Raw genomic sequence first — 27,958 nt, 5'->3', positions numbered from 1 at the left:
ATGATGAGAAGGTTCTGGAGATGGACAGTGGTGCTGGTTGTACAACAACGTGAATGTACCTAATGCCACTGAGTTGTATGCCTAAAAATGGTTATTGGTAAATTCTATGTTATGTATATTTTACCAAAATTAAAAATGGAGGTCATTAAAAATGGAGACCAATGGTCTCCCACTGGTCAAGTCTGAGACAATTTAAGAATCCAAATAAATAATGTAGTAATAGATTTTTTTAAACCCACTGAGTAAAATAGTACTCTGTGAGTTGATATCGATATGAATAACTAAATAAATAAGAAGGGAAAGTTCTACCTCACAGTAGAATTCCAAGGAATAAATGCAGAAGGAATGATAGAATTAGGAAATCACTATTTGGAAATCACTATGGTAAGAATTAATTTAGGCAAGAATCGTCAATGGATCCTAGAACTGTGAGTGAAGATATAATGAGGAACAGGATAGGTAGATATCTTTAAATATCCTTCTACAAAATAGGTATTATTAATAAGTACAAAAGCTACTAATTAACTTTAGGAGACAGCATCTTAACCAATTGGTAAAAGTTAATATCACTGGTTATGGGACAAATTGACATCTCCTGCCTCCTGATATGATGCACCGAGAAGAAAACAGCATCACTGTGTGGTATTCCTGCCCAAAACACATAAATCATGAAGTCACATCAGACAAACCCACACTGAGGGTCATTCTACAAAATAATTGACCCATACATTTCAAAGATGTCAACATCAGAAAAGACATGAGGCAGGCTTTCCTGGTGGCGCAGTGGTTAAGAATCTGCCTGCCAATGCAGGGGACACGGGTTCGAGCCCTGGTCTGGGAAGATGCCACATGCTGTGGAGCAACTAAGCCCGTGCGCCACAACTACTGAGCCTGTGCTCTAGAGCCCATGAGCCACAACTACTGAGCCCACGTGCCACAACTACTGAAGCCTGCGCACAGCAACGAAGACCCAACACAGCCAAAAATAAGTAAATAAATAAATAAATTTATTAAAAAAAAAAAAAAAGACAAGACATGAGGCCCCACCCCGCATGGAGCCTCTCCCGGCGGTGGCAGAACCCAAGACACCTCCAGTGTTCCGATGGCACGCTCTCTCGATGGCCTGCTATGAAGAGGTGAGCATGTCTGGCTACGAGGAATTCACGCAGGTGGTGGAGCAGCACAGTGGCAAGACCATTTTCACCTATTTTTCCGGTTTTAAGGACGCCGAAGGCAAAAGCTGGTGCCCCGACTGCGTGCAGGCTGAACCAGTCGTACGAGAGGGGCTGAAGCATGTTGGTGAAGGATGAGTGTTTATCTACTGCCAAGTAGGAGAAAAACCTTATTGGAAAGATCCAAATAATGACTTCAGGAAAAAGTTGGAATTAACTGCAGTGCCTACACTACTTAAGTATGGAACACCTCAAAAACTGGTAGAATCTGAGTGTCTTCAGGCCGACCTCGTGGGGATGTTGTTCTCTGAAGATTAAGATTTGATGATGGCAATTGTGTCTTTATTTCCTGATTTGCTCTAGAATAAAAGAATCTGCATACTCGCTTTGAATTCATGTTAGCAATAAGTAAATAAATGATGATAAAAAAAAAAGACATGAAAAGACTGAGGAACTGTTCCCAGTTGAAGGACACTAAAAAGCATGATAATCACCATATGCAATGCTTGATTTTGGAACAGATCCTGTACTTTAAAGGACAGTATTTGTGTATTTATTTATTTATTTATATTGAACTATAGTTGATTTACAACATTGTGTTAGTTTCAGGTGTACAGCAAAGTGATCTAGTTATATATATATATTCAGATTCTTTTCCCTTGTAGGTTATTATTATAAGATATTGAATATAGCTCCCTATGCTATACAGTAAATCCTTGTTGTCTATCTATTTTATACATTGTAGTGTGCATCTGTTAATCACATACTCCTAATTTATCCCTCCCCTGCCCTTCCCTTTGGTAACCATAAGTTTGTTTTCTATGTCTGTGAGTCTGTTTCTGTTTTGTAAATAAATTCATTTGTATTATTTTTTAGATTCTGCATATATGTAATAGCATATAATATTTGTCTTTCTCTGACTTACTTCACTTAATATAATATTCTCTATGTCCATCCATATTGCTGCAAATGGCAATATTTCATTCTTTTTTATGGCTGAGTAATATTCCATTGTATATGTATATATATGCCACATCTTTATCTATTCAAATGTCGATGAACATTCAGGTTGCTTCCATGCCTTGGCTATTGTAAATAGTGTTGCTATGAACATCGGGGTGCATGTATCTTTTTGAATTAGAGTTTTCATCTTTTCCAAATATATGTCCAGGAGTTGGATTACAGAATCATATGGTAGCTCTAGTTTTACTTTTTTAAGGAACCTCCACACTGTTCTTCATAGTGGCCATACCAATTTAAATTCCCACCAACAGTGTAGGAGGGTTCCCTTAAAGGACATTATTAGAAGAATCAGAGAAATTTGAATGGAGTTTGGGGATTAGATAGTGATACTGTATCTCTACATATGCTAATTTCCTGATTTTGATGGTTGCACTGCCGCTATGAGGAGAATATGCCTTGGTTTTAGGAAACACATGCTGAAGTATTTAGGAGTAATGGGGCATCATAACTGAAACTTATTCATAAATAGTTCAGAAAAAAATTGTGAATATATATATACATATATGAGATACACAGTGAATATATATATATACATATATGAGATACACACACGTACATACAGAGAGAGACTGATAATGCAAACACAGTAAAAAGTTAACTGGTGAGTCTGAGTAAAAAGTCTGGGTGGGCTTCCCTGGTGGCAGTGGTTAAGAATCCGCCTGCCAATGCAGGGGACACGTGTTCAAGCCCTGGTCTGGGAAGGTCCCACATGCCGCAGCGCAACTAAGCCCGGGCGCCAAAACTACTGAAGCCTGCGTGCCTAGAGCCCGTGCTCCGCAACGAGAGAAGCCACCTCAATGAGAAGCCCACGCACTGCAATGATGAGCAGCCCCCGCTCACCGCAACTAGAGAAAGCCCACGCGCAGCAACGAAGACCCAACGCAGCCAAAAAAAAAAAGTCTGGGTGAAGAGTCTGCCGGAACTCTTTGTACAATTCTTGCATCTTTGCTGTAAGTTTGAAATTATATCAAAATCAAAAGTTAAAAAAAAATCAACAAGCTCTTTATTAAGAACCAGAAAACTTACCTTATTTCTCTTTCCTTTTTAAGCTATATTTCCATTCTACTTTCCTTACAGACTTTTATCTCAATGTAATATAGTTTTATGTTTAAAAGTCTACTATTGATTACCCAATAGGCTACCTTGCGTAAAAATATACACATTTAAATATTTTAAAGCTTTCTTCAAACCATAAAAAATTATTCTACATGGAGCTATCATAACAATTAAAATCAGTACAAATTTTACAAAGTTTATCAAAACAACAAATATTCCAAATTTTGATAATTATTAAACATAGAGAGTAAAATGATATTGGAAATGTATCTTTGCATCATGTATCAGTGGATTAATAATACTTATTGCTATAGTGAGGCAGGATCCAGCATTAATTTTATTCCTTTTTTTTAATTAAAAAAAGTCCCCCAAAACGTTGTTCATATAACTAAGTGGATGGGGAAGGAAGGCATTTTGTTATAACGATGTCCTTCAATTGTTTGAACATCTTTCAAGTTAGAAGCCAAGTCACATAATGACCTATTATTAAAAATTATTGTATTCAAGTCTCAGCTGACAACTCAATCTTGTCTTCCATCAATTTTGTTGAAAACAAAGAATTAGAACCAATGGAGTTGGAAAGGGATTGATACTCAGTGATGAGGGTCATTTCCTTTTTCAATCTCATCACTAATAGCTTGACTAGTCGATTTGTTCGGAGCCCCAGAGATTTTTCTACCTCAGGGCAGTGCACCTTGGGAAAATTAAGCGTGAGTGATGTGAGTGAAGAGTGCTAGACTGGAGACTGTGAAAAAGACAGGTGGGAAAAAGAATCAATAGCCACCTGTGGTCAGTGGCTACCGTATTAGAGAGCAGTTCTTGAATTTTAGTTTCAGATTGCTACTGGGTTTGGTGTAGTTCTTTTACTTATTTAGACTTAATGTTCTACTGTTTCTTGCATTTCACAAAGACTAAGAACTTTGTATTTTATATATTTTATAGCTCTTATCACAAGTGCCTAGTAACTGTTTTAAAATATTACTGGCATCTGATGCAAGAATTATCAGAGAAATGTTACAGAGAGGATATAAAACTGTTCAAAGGTTTGGACACGAGTGTTCATGATTCCACAGACAGCAATCTGCACTGGGTCCAATTACTGTTTTTGAGTATGATTTAACATGTTTATCAAAAAGATGAAAGCCTTGAAAACAAAGCTGTGGGAGTCAATTTCAACATTCCATTTCTACCCAATTAACCAAGACTAAAATGCAATCCACTGGCTTTTTCCCCTCTGCCCCAGCATCTTGTACCTTCTCCTTATGGTTACTCATTTACACCATGACGGACTCATGCATTTTCTTTTTATGTCTAAATGATTTAAATTTCTTCTAGTTTCCCTGAGATTTCTTACACAGTACCAGACGTTCTTTTGGCATTCACAAATATTAACTTAAATAAAAGACTGCATGACAATTACATGACTTTTCTCAGAACCTCTTACAGCTTTCCAAGGTCCTTTAACAGGAACGAGTAGGTCTCAACCAGAAGGTATTCTGAAGAATTCTCCCCAAAGGTCCCAGGGCCAGGAGTGAGTCTCCCACCCCTGCAGGCACTTTAGGACCCAGCTAGCTCAAGGCTGATGGGAGTTAAAAACAAGGCAGGCTGTTTTGTCCTGGTCTCTGATTAGCCCCCATGTCTTTCCCAGTCCACAGAAGCAGCCTGTGTTCAGGACGGCCTGAGCTGGGCCAGCTCAGTTTAAATAAAGTCATTGATTTCACTCTGCCAATTTGGAGGAAGAAAATACTAGGAGGCTCACAGTCCAGTCCTGGGAATGACGGAAACTACGTCCTTAAAAGGGCCTATATATCGAAAGACTGAACTGCTTTCATTCATTCCTTCTTCCCATACTGTTTTCTTCCACCAAAATATAATTGAAGGGCTAACCTGACTTAGTAACACCGAAGAATTACCTGGAAGCGTTCTATCTTTTCACTTTTTGCATATCTTCCAAACGCCAGCTACGAGGTTTACTCATCTCTGCATCCCTGGAACCTAGAACAGTGCTGAGCATAGAGGAAGCAGTAACTACTTACTAAAGAAAGTATTGCTTTGTAATTCTAGGGAACTTAACATTTTGTAATTTGCTTCAAAAAAGTGAAAATGTCCGTGTGGGGTGTTTCCTCGGGTTTCTCCATTTTAATATTCCTGTGTCTAAACTGGTCCCTAGCGACCGTTCGGAGGCCCCTCTTTCACAAGCCCCCCCCGCCCCTTTGCGCCGCAACAGGCGGGCAAGAGCCCTGAACCTCCCCTCATGTCTTATACGTGACATTTTTTCTTTTCATAATAATAATAATAATAATGTATGCTCATAGCATAAAGTTTAGAGATGCAAAGAAAAATGAAATTACACGTATTCCCGCCACTCTGAGAGAACACCACCTAAGGTTTATTAAGCCTTCACTATGAGTTAAACCTAGTTTTAAAACGCGCGATCTCATTCCCTAAAGACTTATTTCGCGGAATTTCTTTGCAGGCTTTTCTCTAACCCAAGCCCCGATTCGCGCTGGTCTTTCGATTTTCTGCTCAGCTCCGGGCCCTAAGTGGCGCACAAGATACAATTCTGCCAGGGGCGGGTAAAAATCTGTTAGTCTCCGTAAAAATTGGTCTGGAAATCTCTCGGTTTGGAATTAAACTCTGCGTCAGCCTAGGGGGGAAATTCCATTTATTGAGGAAACTCCGCCTGGCTCCGGACCCTTCCTCACGAGCACGGGACTTCCCCAGACCCGGCCCTCCGTTGCCCTAACCCACCGCCGAGCTACGCCTACCGGCCACCCCGGCGAAAAATGCCCGGCACCGCGGCCGCCACGCTGGACGCCCTGGCCCCACCTCCTCCGGATCGGCCGGACCAATGGGCGCCGAAATAGGCCTGCGTCACTCGGCGCTGGCCAATCGAGGAGGGCCACGATAGTAGAAAGGCTGGGCGCGACGGAACCGGCCCGCTGGGCGGTGGGGGTGCGCACTCGCGTAGACACGCTCCGGCCATGGTGGTGGTGGCAGCCGCGCAGAGCCCGGCCGCCGGGGCACCCAAAGTTCTGCTTCTGTCCGGCCAGCCCGCCACCACCACCGCCGCCGCCGCCGCCGCCGCCGCCGGAGCCCCGGCAGGCCGGGCTCTGCCGATCATGTTGCCGGGCCAGCGAGGGGCCAGCCCGGAGGCGGCGAGCGGGGGGCCGCCCCAGGCGCGCAAACGACAGCGCCTCACGCACCTGAGCCCCGAGGAGAAGGCGCTGCGGAGGTGGGCGAGGGTCGAGGCGCGGAGCCGGAGGGCGAGGGCCTGGGGTCTGGGACCGAATCCGAAGGCGAGACAGGGACCTGGGGCCGCGCTGACCGTCCGCAGCGCTCAGGCGTTGGTGGCCGGGCCAGTCCGGTGCCAGCGTGGCGCGGGGCGGGGCAGGAAGTCTGGACTAGCAGATCCACCGCGCTGGGTGGAGTCCAGAGCTGCGCAGGCCTTTTTTATTTACTTCTTTTCTATCTCATTAGAGATAACCAGAGCTGGGTATAAGGGTACCTGGGTTCCAGGCCCTCTAGCTGTGACCACAGACCCGTGGTCAGCTTTTCTGAACTTGGGCTGTGACATGAAGCCAATTGGTTAACCTATCTTTTTGGAGACGCACGGAACTGAAATGTCAGCTGTTGAAGGGGGCTGGGAGCGCTGTAAGGCTCACTAGTCAAACTCAGCCTCTGCATCCTTAAAATGGTATCTACTTCATCAGGCTGCTGGGGAGATTGAGAAATGCCCAGTACTTAGTCCTCCGTAAATGTTAGTTCTCTTATGATCATTGTGCTTTTTGTGATTTATGAAGTGCCTCCTGGAGTAGACACGGGCCTAGGCTCTCAGCACCAGGGCGGAAGTCGCATCAGCCTCTCCCTCTTTTGAGTTGGGTTTAGGGAGGGAGGGTTTATGTCCTAGCGCTATTGCAGCCTTTACTAGGTTTAATCAGTCCAGGTTGGATCCTGTTTAGGGGGATTGGAGTCAGGAAGCAACGGGGGAGTAGAAAGGGGAGGAGGAAATATCTTGTGATGCAAGGTGAATAATATTTGTGTCCAGCCTCTGTGCTGTGGCCAGGGATGAGACGGAGGTGGATGACTCAGTATGGGGGAGAATAAAGTAGGTCTTCAAGCTAGATCCACAGAAGGCTGATTTTTTTTTTTTTTTTTTTTGGTTTGGTTTTCTTGAGGGGAGAAGCCTGAAGTGTATTTTACCATTAGTCTACCTTATGCTGTAAATTAAAATGAAAGCACCAGGTGGCCAAGTTTTCAAATAAAGATATAAATAAGGTTTGAGATGACTCAGTGTGGTATGTCTCTTTCTGTTCTCAGGAAACTGAAAAACAGAGTAGCAGCTCAGACTGCCAGAGACCGAAAGAAAGCTCGAATGAGTGAGCTGGAGCAACAAGTGGTAGATTTGGAAGAAGAGGTAAAAATACTTAAGGCCAAACTCGTATCTTTTATCCATTGTATATCTTTCCTTGGTTAATGGTTGCTTCATCTCCTTTAGAATACAATTGGACATATAATTAAAAGTTAAACTTTTAGTTAATCTAAGGGTAGATAGGTAGTTGGTTAAGTGGTGAAGCTTGATGAGAGCAGAAGTGATTGACCCTCTTGGCATTTGGTGCTAGCTCTATCTCAAAGCTGGTGAATTACAACATTTCAATAATGTTTTATCAGTTAGTACTAAAAAATTAGTAAAAGCAGTTAGGAAATCATTGCTTAAACTTGAGACCTTTTCTGGCTTATCCAAAAGTCCACTAACGTTTCCCTTCCCCTTCTAGGGTCTACTTGTTACCTAAACTTAAATTGTTGCCAGTTACACATCTTGAATACATAAGGATTATTTGTGTTGTTCTTTTTTTTTAACATGTTGATTTTACAGTCCACCACTACCACTTTTATTATCACCCGCCAGTTCAAGATAGGATTTTTTTAAACATCATATCTAAATTAAAGCCACAAGTCACTCTTTGCTGAAGTCTCTATTAGTAGTTGGGGGCATTGTGTTATATGTGACCCCATGAGATAGCACTTCCTAAATAACTTTTTTTTGTAATTATAACCTTGCCTTCTAATACCCACTCTGAACAACTTCATAAGCATAGAGTTTTCCAAAAGACCCGGGAGAAGGAAAGGAAACCTATTGTAGTGAAATGCTGTCAGGTGGATTCTTAAGTGAAAGAATTAGATGTCTTAATAGCCTCTTCTGAACTTTCTTCCAGAACCAAAAACTTTTGCTAGAAAATCAGCTTTTACGAGAGAAAACTCATGGCCTCGTAGTTGAGAACCAGGAATTGAGACAGCGCTTGGGGATGGATGCCCTAGTGACTGAAGAGGAGGCAGAGACCAAAGTAAGTCATGTCCTTTATTTGGTGCCATATGTGAGAACTGGTTTTAAGTGACATGACCTCTTTCTTTAATGATACTTATTCATTTTTCAAGAGTGTAGTGAATAGTACTAGGTCCGAATAATTAACATTAGATGACTCTCCAAGAGCAAGTACTAACAAATGCCAGTAGTCGACAAGATATATCTACCATGCCAACATTAAGGAGAACCAGGATAAGAGAGCCAGTCAAACCTGACTTTGAATGCTACTAAAATTATAGTGGTTCTTTGATGAACATGATTGAGAAGGGATTCATTGTGATAGTGACACCTTTCTGATAGAAGAGTGATGTATGGGTTTTAATTTACGAATCATGGCAAATTCAGTGATAACACTTAAGTGGCCTAAGATTGACAGTAGGGCAGTTCTACTCAGAAGATAATGTTCAGGACAAACTTTTAAAAAAATTACTATCCAAAATGATTCTGGGCCTAAATTCACTATAGAACTTTATTACTAGGAACGTTATTCTTATTGAGAATATGAGTAAGATATTATTTAAGAATATCGGTCCTGCCTGAATCTTTGCTTGGGGAAGAAAAATGTTTCATTGTACAGAAAATCACAATGAAGTTAGTCTACCTTCCTTTTCTTATCTGTTCTTGAGGAGGGCTCAAGAAAATGGAAATAACAAAGGTTTAAGGGAAAGATTTCAGCTCTAAAGAATAGTTTTCTAGCTTTCTTGAAAGTCAAGAATCAAAGCTTCCTGGCAAGTGTTTCCCTGGGGACTCTCAGCTGTTGGAGCTGTTCCTTCACTTTGGTCTTTCTTCCCAGGGGAATGGAGCGAGGCCGGTGGCCGGGTCTGCTGAGTCCGCAGCACTCAGACTACGTGCACCTCTGCAGCAGGTGCAGGCCCAGTTGTCACCCCTCCAGAACATCTCCCCATGGATTCTGACGGTGTTGACTCTTCAGACTCTGAGGTAGGGCTTATTCAGGTTTACTAAAGAGGTGTATAACTATTTAATTCCATTTGTTTGATGCCTGACATCCCTAACCAGACAGATGAGGGCAGAGAAGGTAGTTTCGGTTGAGTTGGAGGTGAACATTAACTACCTTCCTATTTCCAGGTGGTTTAGGACATGGAGTGGAGTATAGATAAATGGGTCTGGTGGGTCCTGGAGGTCATCCTATAGCCTAATGATTAATTTACATTATGGAACCTAGCACTAAGGTAGATTCTCAGTGCATTCTAATAGTTGAACTCTAATTTTTCCTTTTACAGTCTGATATCCTGTTGGGCATTTTGTTCAACTTGGACCCAGTTATGTTCTTCAGATGTCCTTCCCCAGAGTCTACCAGCCTGGAGCAGCTCCCAGAAGTCGACCCAGAAGGACCCAGTTCCTTACCCACACCCCCCTCTCCATCCCTGGGGACGTCATCAGCCAAGCTGGAAGCCATTAATGAACTGATTCGTTTTGACCACGTATATACAAAGCCCCTAGTCTTAGAGATACCCTCTGAGACAGAGAGCCAAGCTAATGTGGTAGTGAAAATTGAGGAAGCACCTTCCAGTCCCTCAGAGAAGGATCACCCTGAATTCACTGTCTCAGTGAAGGAAGAACTTGTAGACGATGACTTCATTCCAGAGCTGGGTATCTCAGATCTGCTTTCAACCAGCCACTGCCTGAAGCCATCTTCCTGCCTACTGGATGCTTATAGTGACTGTAGCTATGAGGGTTCCCCTTCTCCCTTGAGTGACATGTCCTCTCTGCTTGGTGTAGACCATTCTTGGGAGGACACTTTTGCCAGTGAACTCTTTCCCCAGCTGATTAGTGTCTAAGGAGTGATCCAATACTGATGCCCTTTTCTTGACTATTAATTACACTGCTGGAGGATATAGCACAGAAGCCTGTGCTTCATTCAAAAAGCCAAAGTAGAGGGTGTATGGTCCTAGAGAATTCCTCTAAAGTATTTGTTCAAACCTCATAGGTCACCCCAAGTATTGTCTTTTGACATTCAGCAGTCCAGGGTACACAGATACATTACTATAATCCAGAATTACAGATTCTGAGGTTGTACCTTTATCTTAAGGGCAGTGGTTTGCCCTAAAGTATTTACGTAAGCATCACTAGAAAAGTGTCTTAGACATGGAATTAACGAATGGCCCTTTATCATTTCTCTTTACCCATCTTGGCATCCCAGGCTTGCCTCCGATCTTAGGTCCTTTAGTTTGCTTCTGCAAGCAGAGAGAACACCTATTTGAGGGGGCTCCTTTTCCCTTATCATGTACAGTTCAAGTAAAGATCAAGAATCTTTTGTAAAATAGAAATTTACTATGTAAATGCTTGATGGAATCTTTCCCTGCTAGTTTAACTTTTGGAAGGTGCTTTCTCCATTTATTTAAAACTACCTGTGCAGTTAAAAAGAAGTACAATGCAGTGTCTTTGTTCTTTGATTCCTTCTTGAACCTCAAGTCTTACTGTTGTTATTCTCTCTTGGTTTTCACTGTTTGCCATGGTAGTGATTTATCCCACTTCAGTGAGCATGCCACTTTTTAAAGTGACTGAAGGCTTTCCCCCCTTAATTACCACCTGCTTCAATTCCTGGCTGCCTGAAGTAATACACTCTGAGCAGTTACTATATTTGAGACAGTTTCTTCAGCCTAACTGACCAATATTACAGCTAGTAAATGGCAGAGCTAGAACACTTAACAACTTTTGCTATTAACATGTTAGAGAAGGACATGCCATTAAATATCAATACTTTTGCTATTATTATAGAGATTAAGCATTTTCTAGACTCAAACTCCCTGGGTTCAACTCTACCACCAGTTCAGCTGGGTAACCCTGGGCATAAATTACCACTTACTTCCTCATCTGTAAAGGGGTATAATAGTATCTCTAAAGGCTGCTAGAGGATTCAAAGAGACGATGCATTATAAGCACTTAGTATATGCCAGGCACCGTCCCAAGCACTCAAAAGTTAACTCTTATCTCCTAATCCACTTTGGAAGGGTTTTAATCTCTTACAGAATTATATACACTCTAGGACATGTTTCACAAAAGAATGAATCTGTTACAACCCCCAAACTACAGACTTGATAAACTCATCATCCAAGGTGCATCTTTTCCTTGGGAATCCACTTACAAGATATTAAAGGAGTCCCCTAATTTATAGAAATTATTTTACCCATGCCAGCATTCTATGCCAGTATTTACTGACTACCTCTGGGGAGGTCAGAGTGAGCGAGCAGACCAAATGAGGTGGGATTCGAAGAATCCCCAGCAGCAAGGCAAAGCAGGCTATGGTTCCAGCCAAGTACAAGGGAATGCCTTTGGTGTGATTGGGGGCGTGTCCACAAGCATACTAGTAGGCAAGAGAGCCTAAGGTCCCTGGTTGCTGAAACCAGAGCCCAATCCTAGTACTTGGCAATGCAAACTTGCTTAATCTCTGAGTTTCTGTTTTGTAAGTGTAAGAACAATCCTTCAGCTGCCCCACAATTAAAAACCTGATCACCAGATGTTCTAGAACTGAAAATTTAAGTGCTGAGAATCTATTTAGGGATTGTGTAGGCAGATGTAATTACAGATACATTTTAGCTTTCAACATTATAGAACAAGCATCTGAAGACTGGGGCTCAAGTAATTTACAATCAATGACATCACGTGAAAGAGACAGCTGTACAACAGGAATAACACAGGACACAACCTGTGTAGATTGAGTTTTCATTTCCTGCACAGATGGGTGAAAATTACTAAACACTCAGGATATCCTATCTTCATACTGAAACACTAAATGGAATGGTTAGAAATAAAAACATCTTTCTCTGCAAAACCAAAGCAAGATTTCTATTAAATGCAGTAGATTGTCCATAACTCAAAGAAGCAGGTGACAGATATCTGTACACCATTTCCCTGGGCCTTGTAACACCAACGTGTGCTTCTCTGCTTTTCTACTATGTGTGCTACTGGAGCAGGCAAAGTAGGGACAGAACTGTAGGCAGAGGTAGTTAACACCGCCTACTCCAAGAATATTTTATGGCATCAGATTCTAATCTTCTAAGATTAAATCTTTACCCTCTGACTTCTAAAGTTAATTAAGGGACAGGAAGACTGGCTTGTTTACCCACTAACCAGTTGCTGAAAGACAACATCCTGTCTTGCTGGAGCTATAGTCTAACACCATATTATAACTGCACGTAGCTCATCTATTAAATGCCACTAGTAGAATATTTGAACCAAACTGATACATACAAAACTATATTCCCTCAAGGAGTTTAAAGTTACACTGCCTGAACCATACTTCATTGTAGATTATTTCAATGAAACCTAAACATGTTAGGTATTGCTGTAAAAAGACCACTGGTCAAGTAGGAACCCTGGACCTGGTGAATTGGATTATTATACTAAATTGTCACTCTCTACTTAGGCTTAGTTTCCAAATCTATAAAAATAGATAACTTCTAGCTGTGATTTCCAAATTTTGGTAAAAAACCCCAATATCCTGAGTTTTCTGTAGCCGTAACTCAAACTCTGCCTGCCCACAAATCAGGGATCCACATTTATCAACTAATGGTTGTAAATATGCACGCAATACTGCCACCCAGTGACCTGTCAACTCAAGAAAGGAATGACCATGTAACTGAACATCAAGAGGAATTTTCCTACTCCCTATTTTTAAAGGTCCCAAACTTGATTTCATTTACTTAAGTGCAGGAATACAATATCTCAAACACTTAAGTCCAAAACACTTAAGAAGTTTTATTGAAAACAAAATACAAAAACACCAAATTCTCATTTTAAAGTAAAACAGCATCTTTCACAACTTTCCAAGTACTCCACCATTCTTATCACTATTAAAAAACAAAACCAAGGTTCCAGATCCAAAATAATTAATGAACCCACTGGTGAACATTTTTCTCATGGTTCTAGCTTCCACTCATTTTTTAAATTTTACATTTGCACCTTTTCAAGAATGAGTAGCAGTTTTTATTTAATATCTGTGAGAACCACACTTAACTTTCTTCATATGAAATAGAAAGAAAACCACACACACCCTAATCAAACTCAGAGAAGATACACATTTGTTCATTAAAGCTCACCTGCTTTAATTTTTTCTCTTCACACATTAGCATAGTAAGCCAATGTTTGATCCATGCTGCAAAAGCTGTACAAAATGAAAAGACCTGTTAATTCCCTAGGGAAACCTTAAGGCAAAAGCAAAAGCCTTACTCTACAAAAGAAAAACAAAGCAGAGGCATGGGGACTGTGGAGACGGCTCAGATGAGTAAGCACCACAAGGATGAAGAAGACGATTTTTGTACAAACATATGCAGGATAAAGTTTAAAAAGGAGCATTGAACGTCCATGTTTCCTGCAGAAATAATGATGTCAGGTAAAATGACTCCTGAAACAAGTTCTGCTTGGATCTTAATTAACAGAATCTTATTAGTTCTCTCCTACATATACCCGTGGTATCAGAGCCTTGTTTCAGAGCTCTTCTTTCCTCCTGTTCACTGTACAGACCTGGATCCAGGCCTGCCCAACAATCCCTATAGAAGACAGTGTTCGTGTGCTTGGGTCCTTCTTTGGAAAGCTGTCACCTCTCCTTCACCTGAACGCTGGGACTAACTCCGAATTCCAGGCAGTCACATCATGTTTTTGAGCTGTAGCAGAACAAACGCATGGAGGTTTCTTTAAGGCTACAAACTTTACAAGTTGGTCCCATTAACAACGACCGAGAGGCAGGAGTTTTTTAAACGGCATGAATCAAACACTTGCACATTTCAACAGAATACAGTTTACATTCATCTCTAAATCTGAGATTAAGAAACTATTAGCTGGCTTCCAACTGGTTTCAATACTGGTTTGAAGTTTGAATAATTTTACTGTGTAGACATTAAATATTTTGTTTAAATATTAAACATTAAATCTTTTCCTGACTATCCAGACAGAAATAGAGAAAGCAGGAACAACAGGCAGGAGAAGAAACAGTCCAGTTAACAGACTTGTGACTTCTATGCCATCTGTAAAAAGGGGAGGGACTTCGGCATGGGTTTCAAAATTGCCTGGGAGCTGCCTCCTAAAGTCACCTCTACTTGGCATAAACCATGTTTTCTACACAAGGTATCTGATTCCAACAAAGGCAAAAGAAACCCAGAAAACAAAACAGAAAGAACTGGGGTGGTCTCCCATTGTCTGATAAAAGAGCTAGTATTACACTCAATAAGTTATAGTGGATATTCTGTAGCACTAAAGGAATTGTCATTTTACTTCGTACTACTGAGTCCTTGCCACACAGAAGAGCTCTTCCTGAGAAATAAAAAACTTCAATCCTGGTTACCCTCAGAGGACGCCTTGAGCCTGGGTAAGGTCCTCAAGATGAAGATTTCCTGCTAGCAGGAAGCTATTCTCTACTAACTTTTAGGCTTACTGCACCATAGTTGAAACAATAGGCAAATTGGCTATTTCAGTAAATCTCAATGTCACTTGCCCATATGTGCTCAGTGAATTATTCAGTCACTATTTTCTAAATCAACATTAAAAAACTCAACTTGCTTATACAGGCACAACTTTTTTTTTTTAACTACATAAGTTATATGCTGGGCTTAGCTGATACAGCACTGCCCCAGGATTACCTGAGGGATGCTTCTCCCAGAGCCAATTTGCACATGGTTTACCTCACAACCTTTTAAACTATCACTCAAAGTTAATTAAGCTGTAAACATTACTGAATAGCTGGGCTTATCCATTATGCAAGGGAAACCAAGGAGCAACAGTAGCACAAGGCAAAAAAGCCTCAAAGGAAAAACCTTTTCTTTGTATTTTTCATTGCATTTTCAGAGGCAAAGAGGGGAGCCACAACACTACTGGCTATTTAATCAATATAGCTACACTGAATTGACAACTAATATACAAGTTTCAGAGCCTCTGTTAATTTCCCCAGCATAGGCTTAAGCTACCACCTCCTTACTCCTTCTCCCCAATCATATATAGTCACCACTGTAAACAGAGCTCATATCTACAGATGAAGTTGTGGCTCAACTGTCAAAGTACACGTAGTAGGAGAGCATCCTACTTTAATGCATCTTTTTCAACTCAAGTATCTGAATGATATAGACAATGTGACAGATGACTTAAAAGTCATGCTTACACATATAGCTTCTATACTTGACTTAGCAGAATGTACTTATTCCTTTAATAAGACCCCTAGAAAACTGCTTTTCTCTTGAGACAAGTTTCCTTGGCAAAAGTTGAATTCAAGAAATGGCTACCCAAAATGAGAGTCCCACCCCAAATCACAGGTGGAGATATTACACCCGTTTCAAAACTTTCAAGTCCCTATACTGTACAAGCAGGCTCATGACTGAACACATAAGCCTTCTAAAATTTGACTTTAGTGTAGAAACTGGTGTCTAGAGTTCCATCTCTTCTTCTGTGCAAGCAGCTGTCTCCAAACTAGTGTAAACAGGCAACCCTGTTTGCCGAGGTTCCAAGAACAGTTCAGTTCTTTGAGGGAAGGCAGTGCCAGCAGCTGCATGCTTAGTTTGGCTCTCTCCTGTGTAGTTCTTAGCATTAGATGACGGCTTTGGCTTATCAGAAAGGAGTTCAGGGAGAGGTTTCCAGAGCACAAGCTCCATGGAAGGACGGCTCCTAAGACATAAAATACAGATTTTTATCAATAATTTTATAACATGAAAATAAAAGACATACATTGAAAAACTAATGTTTGCTACCTAACATCTAAAAACTGATGGGATTAAATAGGAGATTTATGACAATCCAAATTGATCTTTACAAAGGCCACTCAAGTACATTAAATTTTACAGTTCTGCATGCATTTTTAAGCAAACCAACTGGCTGTACTGATGCTGTGATTAGAATATAAACATTCAACATGAAGAACAGAGGCCCTTGATTTAATTTATTATAGTTTTTTCTTAAATTGTGGTTAATATTAGCAGATGTGAGCTACTATCTTGTACTAAACCATTATAAATGAAAAAGAAACACTGGCCAAACACACTAAAAATATCTCAGTATGCCTTTTGCTTAGTACAGCTATGAAACATAATGCTTTTTGCAGTAAGCCACTGTCTGTGCTTACCCCCACCCCCTCGCCGCCCTCTCCATCTAGTGATGGTTTGATGGTTTCTGGGACCCAAGGGCAAGTAAGGAAAAATAAAACACAAACAATGAAGAACACCCACACCCACACACACAAGGCTAGCTTCTGGAAAACTACCAAGAGCAGAAAGTGCTATGTTTTAGGCTGGAGGGCAATGTGACCTGCTTACTCTTGGCTAAACTATTTACCTATCCTAAGGGCTGGGTAGTCAGAATTATAAGCTCAAGCTAGGAGGCTAATACAAAACCCTTGTGAGCTAACATCGAGCAGCAGTGGAACCCACTGTGTCTAAAGACAATACTGCCTCATCTACCTGGCGTCAGTGGGACTGGTATCCTAGGAGAATTTTTCAGGTGTCTGACACTTACCCTCACTGAGTACCAAGTCTATCTGAAGTCTTTTCTAGGCAACACCTAAATGGCACTTTATAACTTGCCTACTACAGTTGGCCCTCCATATCTGTGGGTTTTTGATTCAGACCATTTTATTTTTTTAATTAATTAATTAATCTATTTACTTATTTTTGGCTGTGTTGGGTCTTCATTGCTGTGTGCAGGTTTTCTCTAGCTGTGGCGAGTGGGGGCTACTCTTCGTTGCAGTGCGTGGGCTCCCCATTGCAGTGGCTTCTCTTGTTGTAGAGCACAGGCTCTAGGCACGCAGGCCTCAGCAGCTACGGCATGCGGGCTCAGTAGTTGTGGCTCACGGGCTCTAGCGCGCAGGCTCAGTAGTTGTGGCACAAGGGCTTAGTTGCTCCGCGGCATGTGGGATCTTCCCAGACCAGAGCTCGAACCCGTGTCCCGTGCATCAGCAGGCGGATTCCTAACCACTGCGCCTCCAGGGAAGCCCCCAGACCATTTCATATAAGGGAACTGAGCATCCTTGGATTTTAGTATCCACAGGGAGTCCTGGAACCAATCCCCCCATGGATATTAAGAGACAGCTGTACTTTACAGAGGCAGTAATGACCACTTGAGATCATCTAAGCTCAAGGACTACAAGAATTACAGGGCTATCATTAGTTCTTATGTAAATGGGCTCCAGGCTGCTTTGCTTTTCAGGTTCTTATGTTTGTTTTCCACTTGCCTCTCCTGTTCTCACACTGTACTGTCACTATTCACTACTATGAGTTTGTCTGTTCTGCTGTTTGTGTGTTTCTACTCTGATGATCGAGGAAACCAGATAACTGAGCTGATCACACTGGGTCTAAACTAAGTGCAAAATGGCTCTTAGAGCTAAAGGCCTGAGGGGCTACATACTATGAGGTAAGAATATGAGCTGTGGATTGTGGCCTTTGTGATAACTTTTTTGACTGCTGGGAGACTTTTGTTTCCTAGGTCCTAATAGTGGTCCTAGATAACTGAGAGAGCCAGGTAAAAGGTACTTTTGAAATGTGGTTCCTACATCCTATCATAGGAATTTGAGAGAATGGGTTCTTTTTTTCTTAACTTCTTTATTGGAGTTAAATTGCTCTACAATGGTGTGTTAGTTTCTGCTGAATAACAAAGTGAATCAGCTATACATATACATATGACAATGGGTTCTTTCTTGCCAATCCTCCCATTTCCAAGTATTAGACTATTAGCGCATTTTAGGACTTCAAAACAACCCAGGGGTGAGTACAAAAGGCAGCCAACTCCTGCTTGCATAGCATTTTGCTCACCCCAATGAACTAATAAGAAAAGGTCTCCAACCTGGGCTAAATACAAAATGTACTGTGCTTTCACTTGGTTGGCGATCATGAAGTATCTAGAGACTGGGTTTTCCCTCCAAGATCATAATTGAATGGAAACCAGAAATCAAAACTTACATGGACTCAATCATTTTCTTTGTAAAGACTTCATCAAATTCCCTCTTCAAACCTGTTTTCATGGTATCAGAAAGGACAAGGCTGGGGAGATGGTTAATATTTCTATCAGCTTCAACTTCTTCATCTTCGTCAATTATTCTAAATAAAGACAGAAGCGAAGGAAGATAGAAAAATTATTTAGTTAAGCTATTATATATTCTATTAATTGGACAAAATTTAAAAAATAAAAAAAGGATAAACGCAACAGGTGCTGCAGCAAAATATCAAGTAAAATATGAGACTATACCTGAGAGAAAGAAGTATACACAAAAGAGTTGTTCAACATTTAACCAAAATGTTTTACATTAGAGGCAATCAAATTTGAAGAATGTGTCCCTAAAAACCCTCATACCAAAAATATTCAGAGATAGTAAGTGAAAATATTTAGTACAGTTCTATGAGAAGAGCTTACTTTAACATTTAAAGTGTATACTTTGAGCTTCCTGATTTTTATAGTCTGATACGTTGAGGATCAAGGAATCACCAAATGATGAATTACACTAACTTGAAAGAGTAGAGATGTTACATAGGAACAATAATAAGCAGCTAGATATATGCTGCCCATTTACCTGTCCTCAATTTCCTGAAGCCTCCTTCGGGCAACTTCACACTGTGGTTCTCCCGTTGTCTGATCCATCTCTTCACAAATAACATCTAACATGCCAGGTGCAGAAAGGCCACTAATGCACGGATTTACTCCATGACCCTCTATATCCTGATGTGCACAAAGAATCCAGTCATTAGGACCAGCACAGAGCCCTGCTTCAGTTAGCCTTTTCTTTCTTACTGGACAACTGAAAAAAAAAAAAAATCAATGAAAATCCTGGCTAATATAAATGAAATGGGTATCATCCCCATCTCTAGTCAAATTCTTCTACAAAAAAACTCTAATTTTTGACAGTGTGTGATTACAAGAATGGAAAATCACACATTTTCTTTTCTGTCATTCTCACAGCCTCCCTGAGATGTTTCCCTTACTGACATTTGTCAAATTAGGTTGCAACTGCAAGATTTTTGCCTTTCCAGATTAGAAGTGTTCGATGTGGGAATTTAAAGTCGTTCTTACTTATTCAGCTCTGGAAAGGTCAAGTGGGAGGTAAAGAATACAAAAATCACTAAGTAGCAATTCAGTACCAGCCATATTTTTTCATACCGCTGCTGCTCCATTACACTGGGCATATGAGGAGGTAATCTGCAGGCATCCTATATTCCCTTAGGGCAAAAATATATGCTTCATCAGGTCTGCAGCAAGTACTACAGGTGCAAATGGTATTGCTGATTTTTTGGTTCTCTCCAAAAATGGCAGAGGCTGTCATTTGCTCTATGGGTCCCTGACTAATAACGGGATGCACTTTTCTCCTGCCTTGCAACATAAACTATCTTCACTTCCTAGAAATTTTGTATTTCCTTGAGACCTTAGAGTTCATCAAATCCAATTGCTTTGTTTTGCACATGTGGAAACTAGGACCTAGAAAACTAAAGTGCCCCCTCCAAAGTGTCACGTAAGGTGAGTTGTATTGATACTTTGGGTACCAGACCCCAGAGACAGACCCTGAATCCTACCTCTATGCCATTTTCACTAAAACCTCCTGCCTTGTTAGGGAAATTCAACTGTTCAAGCTCTTACCACGAACTAGTATCTGCAAGCACTATGACATGCCTGGTGTTTAGCTGAGAGCTGTCCTGAAGCAAGTTAAAAAGACAACCAGCCCTGCTCTATTTGAGTATTTAGACCAAAAGTACATTATTGCCTGGGCATCACCAAGCACAATCTCAAGACCAGAACACAGCTCTACAACCAAAAAATTCATTAATGGCTACCAGAGCTTCTGATTCTAAACTAAGAGTCAAAGGAAGAAGCATGTATTTTATAGAGAGAAATTTCTATTTCATGTCAAGACTATGAAAATCAACATTCAAGTCTCTGGCAATATAAAATCTGACAAGTAATAATGCTCTCTTGAACCTAGATTTTTGACTGGAATCAACTATTAAATGAGATGGTTTATAAATATTTTTAATTCATAAGAAAGTATTAAGAATGTCTATCCATAAATCAAACATTTCTGTAATATTTGGATAAAGTATGTGACGTTTTTGAAAGCAGAAGAAAAAGTTATAGACATAAGAAGTCATGTTGGACTTCCCTGGTGGCTCAGTGCTTAAGAATCCACCTACCAATGCAGGGGACATGGGTTTGAGCCCGGTCTGAGAAGATCCCACATGCCGCAGAGCAACTAAGCCCGTGCGCCGCAACTACTGAGCCTGTGCTCTAGAGCCCATGAGCCGCAACTCCTGAGCCCGCGTGCCGCAACTACTAAGCCCGCACGCCTAGAGCCTGTGCTCCGCAATGAGAAGCCACTGCACCGCAACAAAGAGTAGCCCCCACTCGCTGCAACCAGAGAAAGCCCACGTGCAGCAATGAAGACTCAACACAGCCAAAAAAAAAAAAAAAAGTCATCTAAGAAAAAGCAGAATAAATCGAGAAGGAACAGGTAATTTCCTAGCATATCTAACAATTCAACTATTAAATACAGCTGAGGGACTTCCCTGCTGGTCCAGTGGGTAAGACTCCATGCTCCCAATGCAGGGAGCCTGGGTTCCATCCCTGGTGGGGTAACTAGATCCTGCATGCATGCAGCAACTAAGAGTTCAAATGCCGCAACTACAAAATCCTGTATGCCGCAACGAAGACCTGGAGTAGCCTAAATAAATAAATAAATTTTTTTTTTTTTAAAAAAAGATCTTTAAATGCAACTGAGTATCAGAGCTGGGTTCTGATCTCTGACCTCCAACATAATTTGGGCTAAATTATTTCATGCCTCTAGGTCCACTTTGCAAATAATTAGAGATCAATGATGATTAAGTCCCAAAGAAAATGGGATATAAAAGACTCTAAAGTTCTGATAAGAGCTATGGAAGTGGCAGGCGGGCAGCACACTTCTGGGTATTTGACATCCAATTGTCCAGTACCAGGGCCTCAATCTCTCCATGTGTATATTAAAGATGGTTATTTAACTTTTAAAGCCAATTGTTTGTACACTTCAAACTTTTTATTTATGACACTGGAATCCTTTATTCAATAATCTCCTATAGGGAACCCCAAAAGATAAAAGCAAAGAGGTCCCGGTGTATCCACAGCAATCCCAAGGCTATAAAGAACATAAATATTGTCTGGTCCAGAGTTTTTTAATCTTATTATTTATTTATTTAAAAAAAATTTTGGCCATACGCCGCAGCATTCGGGATTTTTAGTTCCCCAACCAGGGATCAAACCCATGCCCCGTGCAATGGAAGCGCAGAGGCTTAACCACTGGACTGCCAGGGATGTCCCTGAAGTTTTTTAAAACTGAGACAACTTTCAAATCTACTGTCTCATTTGTCTATGTATCAGCCAGGTGAGAAAAGTCAAAGTTTCTGCTGGCAAAAAAAGAAAAAAAAAAAAGATCATACACAAAGTTGAAAGAAAAACAACAAATCTGGGGAAAACAAAACATATATAATAAACTGGCTTCCTTAATAAAATTTTTTATAGATTAACAAGAAAAAGACCAATAAGCCAATAAAAAATTTGCAGAAACATGAACAATTCACACAAAATGAAACACAGATGGCTTAAAAGATGTTCAACATCCCCTATAATTTACAAAATACAAATTAAAACAGTGATCTAATTTCTTTAATTATAAAATGTCTACACTTATAAAAGTACATACAATTTAATAATTATGAAACAAAAATCCATGAAAATAATATTCAAGATATAGACTGCTGTTAGAATCCCAAAATGGTACTCTACTCCCTCCTCCCTGTAGGTAAATACTGTCTTTTATGGTAATCACTTCATTTTAAAAAAAATACATTATCAAGTATGTAGATATGCAATCTTCAAGTTTTTAGTTTTGCCTGGTTTTGAACCTTATATATAAGGAATTATACTGTATACATATACATTCTTTTTTTTTTTATAAATTTTATTTTATTTTATTTGTTTATTATTTTTGGCTGCATTGGGTCTTCGTTGCTGTATGCAGGCTTTCTCTAGTTGCGGTGAGCGGGGGCTATTCTTCGTTGGGGTGCGTGGCCTTCTCATTGCGGTGGCTTCTCTTGTTGTGGAGCACGGGCTCTAGGCGCAGGCTTCAGCAGTTGTGGCTCACAGGCTCTAGAGTGCAGGCTCAGCAGTTGTGGCACACGGGCTTAGTTGCTCTGTGGCATGTGGGATCTTCCCGGACCAGGGCTTGAACCTGTGTTCCCTGCTTTGGCAGGCGGATTCTTAACCACTGCGCCACCAGGAAGTCCCTACATATACATTCTTGTGATGTTTCTTTTGCTCATACTATAAGACACATCTAGGTTGATAGATGTGGGTTTTTTGTTTTTCTTTTTGCTGAATTGAACTCAGCAAAAAATTTACTTTATCCATTGTACTGTTCAGGGACATTCCAATTTTGAGCTATCATGAACAAGGATGCTATGGACTTTCTTGTACATGTCTCCTGATGAGCACATGTACATACTCAAGAGGAGAACTGCTGGGTAAATGGGTATGTGCACCTTCAACTCATGCGATAATGCAAAACTGTTTCCCAAAGTGTTGTAGCAATTTACATACTCATCCATAGTGTTTGAGAGTTCCTGGTGCTACAGAACCCTCCAGTATCTGGTGGTGAAATATCTTATTGTGCCTTTAATATGCATTTTTCTAAAGACGGATGAGGTCAAACATCTTTTCACTTAGTTGGTCATTTGGATATCCCCTTTGGGGAAATCATTTACTCATTTTTTTTTTTTGACTGTCTGCCTATGAGATGCAATTTTTTACCTATCAGTTAAGTGGTGATCAAAAAGTTTGAAAATACAGTTCTGATGAGAAGATGGAGAAACAGGCATTCCCACTGTAAAAGGAGTATAAATTGGCAACTTTTTTCAAAATTCAAAATGCATATACTTTAAGATCCAGCAATTTCCCATCTAGGAATCCATTTACCTACTTGCAAATATATACAAAGAACTTAAAAAGAATGGTGGTCCAATTTCACTGCAGCACTATTTACAATAGCCAGGACATGGAAGCAACCTAATTGTCCATTGACAGATGAATGGATAAAGATGTGGCACATATATACAATGGAATATTACTCAGCCATAGAAAGGAACGAAATTGAGTTACTTGTAGTGAGGTGGATGGACCTAGAGTCTTTCATACAGAGTGAATTAAGTCAGAAAACGAAAAACAAATACTGTATGCTAACACATATATATGGAATCTTAAAAAAAAAAAAAAAAAAGGTTCTGAAGAACCTAGGGACAGGACAGGAATAAAGACGCAGACGTAGAGAATGGACTTGAGGACGTGGAGAGGGGGAAGGGTAAGCTGGGACGAAGTGAGAGAGTAGCACTGACATATATACACTACCAAATGTAAAATAAATAGCTAGTGCGAAGCAGCTGCATCGCACAGGGAGATCAGCTCCATGCTTTGTGACCACGTAGAGGGGTGGGATAGGGAGGGTGCGATAAGGAGGGTGGGAGGGAGACCCAAGAGGGAGGGGATATGGGGATGTATGTATACCTACAGCTGATTCACTTTGTTATACAGCAGAAACTAACACACCATTGTAAAGCAATTAGACTCCAATAAAGATGTTAAAAAAAAAAAAGAATGGTGGTCATGGTAGATTTGTTAGTAATAACAAAGATTAGAATTAACTTAGAAATCCATCACTAGGAGACTGGTTAATTATCTGTACCTAGCCTTACAATAGAATTCCACTCACCTGTTGAAAAAGAAATTAGGTAGAACTCTATGTGCCCATATGCAACAAGCTACAGGAGAGTAAAATGAAAAGATCCGATGTGCTGCAGTGTGAACAGTATCTTACTTACAATGTAAAAAAACAGAAATATATAGTTATAAACTTGTAAATTTTTACATTATCTTCCTTAGGAGACATAGGAAACAGGCAACAAGGGTAACCTCTGGGGAGAACTGGGAGCAAGGAGTGTAAGACTTTTCAATATGTAGCCTTCTGCAAACTCTTTTATTTTGTGCATATAACAATATTCACATGGCTCAAAGTTCAAACATTACAATCGCTTATGTATTTTTTTTTAATATCTTTATTGGAGTATAATTGTTTTACAATGTTGTGTTAGTTTCTGCTGTATAACAAAGTGAATCAGCTATACATATACATATATCCCCATATCCCCTCTCACCTTCCCTATTCCATCCTTCTAGGTGGTCACAAAGCACTGAGCTGATCTCCCTGTGCTATGCGGCTGCTTCCCACTAGCTATCTATTTTACATTTGGTAGTGTATATAAGTCCATGCCACTCTCTCACTTCGTCCCAGCTTACCCTTCCCCCTCCCCGTGTCCTCAAGTCCATTCTCTACGTCTGGGTCTTTATTCCTGTCCTGCCCCTAGGTTCTTCAGAACCATTTTTTTTTTTTTAGATTCCACATATATGTGTTAGCATGCGGTATTTGTTTTTCTCTTTCTGACTTACTTCACTCTGTATGACAGACTCTAGGTCCATCCAACCTCACTACAAATAACTCAATTTCGTTTCTTTTGATGGCTGAGTAATACTCCATTGTATATGTGCCACATCTTCTTTATCCATTCATCTGTCGATGGACACTTAGGTTGCTTCCATGTCCTGGCTATACAGTTGTTTACAGAGTGACAAGTTTCCCTCTGACCTGCCCAGCTCCGTTCTCTAAAACGTAACCCATGTTATCAGTTCCTTGGACCTCCTTTCAGACACCTGATGTTTCACCCTTTCACTTAAAAACAAATAGCTATGGATATAAAATAGGTTAAATTAAGTGACCATTAAGTGAATAAAAGGCACCTGAAACTTACTCATCCTCCTCCTCCTCTCGCTTGTGTTTCTTTCTATGGTGAACTGAAACACTGTTGAAACAAACCAGAAAATCAGTCAGTTGAGAAATTTATGGAGCGGGTGCGTTCAGCATCCACTTTCTGGCTCCGATAATCTTGCCCACCCCATTCCCACCAGCTGTCCCCTTCCTTGCCGAGTGGGATGGATATACAGGTCACAAGTTCAGTCAGGTATAGAGACCGAAATCTAAACTTCTCATTTGGTCAAGACCGGGGGAGATAAATTGAGGGGGACCGCCGTAGGGAAAACGTATCGGGGCAGGCACCGGGCTAAGCACTTTATTTTATGATCCCACTAGGAGGACCCACTTCTGTCCCAAGTTGCGGATGAGAAAACTCAGTGTCCGAGAGGCGCTGAAAGTTAGCAGCAGCGGCGGCTCCGCCGCGGTCTGGAGGGAGCGAGGCGAGTGCGCGCCCAGGGCAGCTCCAGGCCCGGCTCGACCCGGCTCGACCCGGCTCGACCCGGCTCCCTTCCTCGCAGGCCCTGGGCGAGCTCGGACCGTCTCCTCACTTCCCGGGACGCAGGGGGGCCAGAGTCCGAACCGGACCCCCGCGCTATGCTACCTCAGGCGACTTACGGTAACCGACTGTGGGGCTCAGTATCCTCATCAGCAACCTGGGGCTGAGAAGTCCCCGCCGAGGTCGCGGGGAGGGTCAACTAGCCCGCGCCTGCCCGCCCGCCGCCCGCCGAGATCCTCACCGTCCGCGCGCCGCGCTCCCGCCCGGGCTGCTCGGGGCGGCGCGGGGTTCCCACCGCGGGGCCAGCTCGGTGCCGTCCGCCCCCGGCGGGAAGGCCCGGCCGGGGAAAGCCGGTGGCGGCTGTAGGAAATCCGAGCCGCCTCTCAGCGGGAGGCCGCTAAAGGGCCGGCCGAGCGCGGCCATGGCCGGGGAGATGAGGAGGCTGCGCCCGCGGCCCCGGCCGCCCGCGGCCCCAGACCCGGCCGCGGCTGCCACAGCGACTGCCAAGAGGCGCCCGCTTCTGCGCCCGCTCCCGACCCCACGTCACGCCTTCTAGAACCCTCCACCCCAAGCCGCCCGGGGCACGCCGGGATTTGTTGTGTGTGGAGAACTGCTGACGCGAGGGTTGCCGGGAGTTGAAGTCCGTGCGGACTACAAACAAGATGGCTGCCCGGCCGAGTCTCGGGGGCTGGAGGATGGCCCTGGCCAACCTAGAATATGATCTAGGTTCGAATCCTCACTCAGCAAGTTATGGAACCTCCGTACCTCAGTTTTCTCAGTAGTAAAACCTGAAAACAGTAGTACCTATGTTCATAAGACCGATGGGAGAATTAAATGGATTAAAACATCTAGAGCCCTTAGGACACTTCTTGGCACATAGTACACGTTAAAAATCAGCTACTAATTCCTTCTGTGTTTTAATGTAAATGAAGTTGATGATGCCTTAGAGGGAACAGCATGGAGGATCAAGGAAAACCTCAGAGCTCTTGTGAGAGGGACTGGCAAGACTTCCAGGCTCTATCTGGGGCATCCAGAGACAAAGTCTTGCTAAAGGGCTAGCAGAATTTGCCACCACAACCACTGATTACGATCATTTTTCCCATCTCAGGAAATGGCACCATCATCTAGTCTGAGTTGCTTATTATACCAAAGTCAATGCCCTTCAGCCAAAGACCACCAAGAACACACCTGTAATTGACCAAAGATGGATTTATTGACTTACCGCAGTCAGGGAGTGTCTCAGTAAGAGGGTGTTAGAAAAGGCTTCCTATAGGATTTCAGTGTGTCATAGTGGGATTTGGGGGCAGGTCAAAGAAGCAGGGCTTTGCTCTGGACTTAATACTGTCAGGAAGCAGAGATAATTCTATAGTTATCTTAGCTAATCTTTTCTAGAAGGTGGGGGGAATGAAGGGAGCCTAAACCTACAGTTGGTAAAGAAGCAACAGTCCTTGCATTAGCCAGGATGGGAGATGTTTGGTCATTTTTGTGCTTTGGACAATGTTTAGGATTGGATTACAGACAGGATTACAAAGGGGTCTTGCTTTTATCTTGATCCATAGAAGTCACATCTCAGTTCCTGTTTGATGTTGATATTCTGTGAAATTGTTTAACAAGAAACACCAGGGTCCACCTGATAGTACCAGGCCAGTTTCAGCTGTCAGAAGATGCTTTTCTCTTTCTAACCAAAACCCTAAGCATCATCATTGATGCCTCTTTTTTGTTCACCGTCCCCCCCCCATATTTAATCAGTTAGCAAGTCCTATGGGCTCATGAAAGGCCTCCAGATTTCTCTTCATTTTTCCCCATCTCCATTGCCTTCATGATAGTATGGGAAAAAGTAAATGGACCCCTTTGTCTAATGTAATATGATTGATTCAGTTTAAGTTTTCTTAGTGACATTTACAATGCAGTTTTGCCTCCTTAAGGTAACACCCTACTTACCTCAACTGGATATAAAAGATATTCTCCTGGCTCACTTCTACAAATGGCCAACTCATTCCTCACCTGAAAAAAAAAATCATTCCAGATGATGTTATATACAC

At 41.6% G+C, this 27,958-nt stretch overlaps 2 protein-coding genes and 1 pseudogene across 2 annotated transcripts; 2 read left to right on the top strand and 1 right to left on the bottom strand.

Annotated features, from left to right (window-relative positions):
- Nucleotides 1-1,118: 1,118 nt before the first annotated feature.
- LOC133075771 (thioredoxin domain-containing protein 17-like) lies at nucleotides 1,119-1,526 on the top strand (annotated as a pseudogene).
- Nucleotides 1,527-6,204: 4,678 nt separating this feature from the next.
- On the top strand, nucleotides 6,205-11,020 carry XBP1 (X-box binding protein 1). The gene is given in 6 exon segments (XM_061169994.1): nucleotides 6,205-6,486; nucleotides 7,572-7,668; nucleotides 8,468-8,596; nucleotides 9,410-9,469; nucleotides 9,472-9,555; nucleotides 9,858-11,020. Coding segments are annotated over 6 exon segments (1,179 nt in total). The 5' UTR covers nucleotides 6,205-6,235; the 3' UTR covers nucleotides 10,416-11,020.
- A 2,370-nt stretch (nucleotides 11,021-13,390) lies between these two features.
- CCDC117 (coiled-coil domain containing 117) lies at nucleotides 13,391-26,471 on the bottom strand. The gene is made up of 5 exons (XM_061169217.1): nucleotides 26,158-26,471; nucleotides 25,419-25,469; nucleotides 19,118-19,342; nucleotides 18,510-18,647; nucleotides 13,391-16,227 (listed from the first exon to the last, which is right to left on the bottom strand). Exons 1-5 carry the CDS (start codon nucleotides 26,337-26,339, stop codon nucleotides 15,990-15,992), a joined length of 834 nt encoding a protein of 277 aa, XP_061025200.1. The 5' UTR covers nucleotides 26,340-26,471; the 3' UTR covers nucleotides 13,391-15,989.
- Between the last annotated feature and the right edge of the window lie 1,487 nt (nucleotides 26,472-27,958).

Source organism: Eubalaena glacialis, chromosome 15, assembly GCF_028564815.1.
Source record: "Eubalaena glacialis isolate mEubGla1 chromosome 15, mEubGla1.1.hap2.+ XY, whole genome shotgun sequence".
Classification (NCBI taxonomy): Eukaryota; Metazoa; Chordata; class Mammalia; order Artiodactyla; family Balaenidae; genus Eubalaena; species Eubalaena glacialis.
The sequence above is the reverse complement of the archived record's forward strand: the minus strand, read 5'-3'. Positions and strand labels throughout refer to the sequence as shown.